General features: G+C 46.0%; 1 protein-coding gene across 1 annotated transcript in view; it reads left to right on the top strand.

The window, feature by feature from the left end:
* Nucleotides 1-3,692, top strand: part of AKNAD1 (AKNA domain containing 1) — a 31,934-nt gene that overhangs the window by 14,684 nt on the left and 13,558 nt on the right. The window contains exons 7-8 of the mRNA XM_008566284.1: nt 1,126-1,256; nt 1,618-1,699. Coding sequence (XP_008564506.1) covers nt 1,126-1,256; nt 1,618-1,699 — 213 coding nt within the window. The remainder of the gene's footprint in view (nt 1-1,125; nt 1,257-1,617; nt 1,700-3,692) is intronic.

The following is a 3,692-nucleotide window of genomic DNA, read 5'->3' as shown; positions in this document are numbered from 1 at the left end:
CCCCCCCCCCCCCAGGCAGAATTCTTTGCTGGGCCTTGGTGCCCGCGCAGCGCTGCGCCTTGGCCTTGGTGCTTTTGTGCTCATCTTCTTATCTTGAACATGTGCCTGAACGCTTGGTCTAGAGCGAATGCTCAGTGCAGCTGGCCTTGCGCCATGTGGATTTAACAGCCCACCTCAGTGCTTCCCAAGCAGTACCCGAGGTCCACAGCATGTTGTCTTGCTGGTCCTGAAGCTGCAGTACTTCAGGGCGGCGGGAGGAAGCCTGGTGAGTCAGCCCAGCCACATGCCCAGCCACATGCCCAGCAGCTCCCTTGGGTCTGGATTTGCTCTTCTTTACTTGGTGTGAAGTTTGCAGCAACTGTTGTGAGATGATAACTCTACAACTTTCTGATAAGGGGCCCTGAACAGAGGGTCTACTGCCAGTATTACTCATTCGTTCAGTAATATTTATTGCTCTATGCCAAGCACTTTTCTACGTGTTGGGAATATGACGTAAACAAGACAGACAAATTGCCTGCCCTCAAGATACTTACATTTCTGTGAGGGAGAAATATGCTTAACAAATAAAATTGACATATAATTACAGGACTTTAAAAGCGCTATGCAGGAAATAATCATACATGTCATATGACTCTGAGGGCAGACTGCCTGAGTTCGAATACTGACGGTCACTTACCAGCTTTGTGATTTAGGGAAAGTTATTCAACCCCTCTGTGCCTCAGTTCCCTCCTCTGTAAAATGGGGATAGTACCTGCCTCACAGGGTGGTTAGGACATTCAAATGAGTTAACATAGGTGAAGTACTTAAAACAAGGCCTGGCTCATAGTAAGTGCGTTACTTGGGTATTAGCTGTCATGACTATTAAGCAATGGGATATAAGCAGGAATTGCTAAGGGTGGGAGGGTAGCGTTACTAAGGGAGAGGGGGTCGGGGAAGGTTTTTCAGAGGGGGTGAGATTGGAACTGAGTCCTGGAGGGTGAGGAGGGTGAGGAGGATGAGGAGGTGAGGACTCCAGGCAGGATGTTGTGGTGTCTTAGGGGTGGTGAGGGGGCGCTGACTGATTTTGAGTTGCCTTCCGCGGGGCTGCAGCCCTAATGGCAAGTTCTTCTGTGTGGCTCCCCTCAGATGCCCCAGGAACACCCTGGCCGCCCTCCCTGGCGCCGGGGCTCGTGTGGGAGCGAGGTGACAGGGGCGCCCCGCGCGGGGCCGCAGGAGGCGCCCTCCTCCGAGGAGCTCCGGGAGCTGGCCCCGCAGACGTGAGTCTCGCCCCCGCAGCCCACAGCAGGCAAAGAGCGCAGCGAGGCCCGGAACGCGGATGGGGCGGCGTGTGACAAAGCCCGGGAGTCTGGCCCCTCCGCTGCGCCGGCACCCAGAGGGCCGCGGTCCTCTGACACCGTCCGGGCTGAGATCCGAGGGGAGGACGGCTGGGGGTGGGCGGTGGGGAGCGGGAGGTCGGGTGGCCACGTGATGTCCCCACTGCACTCGACCAAATTAAGTTTCTGATGATTCTTCACCAGATTAAAGAAAAGCCAAACAATCCCCCAAAATGGGGTTCCCAGGCAGCTCAAGAACTGATTCTAAAATTCAAACTGCCTTTTTTTTTTTTTTTTAACCTAGTTATTTAAACGGTCAGAGTGGGAATGCGGCTGCCCAGGACCAGCCAGATCAAATGGCCACAAGGCTGTCTTCTGATTCCAGGGTAATGTCCTGCAGCCTGGTCCTGGCTCCCTTCTGTTCATACTGTTGGCTCTGTAGCTGTAACTGGTGTTGCTGAATGTGACTCTGAAACTGGCATGATCAAGATCACATGGCTCTTATACTAACTGGCACCCTGAGTGTTAGTGCTTGTGATAACTGCTGCTATTGCTAACGTTTTCCACTCTTGCATTCAGGAAAAACAGGCTGGGGGTATCGGACCTAGACCAGGGCTTCTCCAACTTCACCGTGCCTAGGCATCAACTGCCAATCTTGTTAAAATGCAGGCTCTGATTTAACAGGTCTGGGTTGAGCCTGCACTTCTGCATTTCTAACAAGCTTCCGGGTGATGCGGATGCTGCCGGTTCTGGTTGGGGGACCACACTTTGAGTAGCAAGGGTCTAGAGATTATTTCATCATGAATGAATTGGAAATGCTGGGAATAAAAATCGCTGGATCTAAAATAACATTATAATAAACAGTAAACAATAATATAACAATTCTGTTGATTTAGAGCTTTACAGTTTGCAAAGACTTTTTGCAGAGGAGTAGCTTAGAAAGGTGAGATTTTCCCCAGGGCAGATGACAGGCGATATTAAAGTCCAGGTCTCCCAACTCAGGTGGAGGGCGCCTCTATCCATTCTGCAAATGTAAATCTGCCTTAATTTCAAGTGTAGGGGTAACCCTGTTAGCTTAGCAGTGATAAAAGAAAACATGGGGAAGGATGGAGAGAAAAAAACCTTTATTTTCTTATATTATTGAAGTGATATATACTTATTGCAAAAGAAATCAGAAAATAAAAATATAAAGAAAAGTGCACTGAAAAGTAATTGCTAATATTTTAGTGTATATCTAAATATACACTATATACCTTCTAGTCTTTCCCCCATATACACATTTTTTCACAAATGGAATCATACTATATGTATTGTTTTATAATCTGCTTTTCTGATTTAACATTATATTGTGGGCATCTCTCCACATCACTTAGAACAAACCTATAGCTTCATTTTTGATGACTGCATCATATTTGATAATATGGATATACCCTGATTCATTTAAACAATCAGAATATAAAACAACAATTGGCGAACATTTAGTTTTTTCCAGTTCTTTGATATTATAAACACTGCTTCAGGTAACATTATTTTACAAACAAACTTTTTTCCATAGATCGTTATTTCCTTAGAATAAAAACATAGGATTGCAGTTAAAGGTTTAAAACAGTACACACTAAAAATTCTGTTAAACTGGCCTTTAGAGAGGGCATGCAAGTTTACAGCCCATAGCAGTGCATAGGAGTGTTGCTGTCTCTAATTTGAGGCCATCCCAGATATTTTTTTTTTCCTCCAACCTTTGCTAAAGTGATAAGTGAAAACTGGTACCTCATTGTATTAATATGTGTTTGACTACTTGTGAAATTCAACCTATTTTCATGTTTCTTGGCCATTTACACCTCCTCTTTGACACAACATCAGCACTAACTTATGTTTGCGAAACTGATATCAATAATTTTCTTTAAAAAGGCAGACAGCTGGGAAGATATGAAGAGCAAATCATGTTCAGAGTTGAGATCGTTATTGTATCAAGTGCTCTGACTAATGCACAAAAGAGCAGAGTTGTAGTTAAGAACACAAACATGTGAGTCAGACTGGTAAATGTTCAAATCCCAGTTCTGCCACTCCCTCTCTCTGTGACCTTGCCAAGTTGCTTAACTCCTCTGAGCCTCAGATTATTCATCATTAAAAAGGAGACAATGTGCCAGGATGGTGGCATGTAATAAAGAAAACTATATGAGAAGCACCTGACATGACTCCATGAGTCATGAACAATCAACAATGGTTGATTTTTCTTTTTTTTTTTTTTTTTTTTTTTGTCTTTTTTCCGTGTCCGGCAACGGATCACAACCCTCAGTGCTGCCCCCGTACCGGACCGGGGACCGGCAACGGGATCGCAAGCCTCGGTGTTGCTCCCGCGCCTCGCTCAGCCAGTGAGCG

Source organism: Galeopterus variegatus, unplaced genomic scaffold (genome assembly GCF_000696425.1).
Source record: "Galeopterus variegatus unplaced genomic scaffold, G_variegatus-3.0.2 Scaffold16, whole genome shotgun sequence".
NCBI classification, from domain to species: domain Eukaryota; kingdom Metazoa; phylum Chordata; class Mammalia; order Dermoptera; family Cynocephalidae; genus Galeopterus; species Galeopterus variegatus.
The sequence above is the reverse complement of the archived record's forward strand: the minus strand, read 5'-3'. Positions and strand labels throughout refer to the sequence as shown.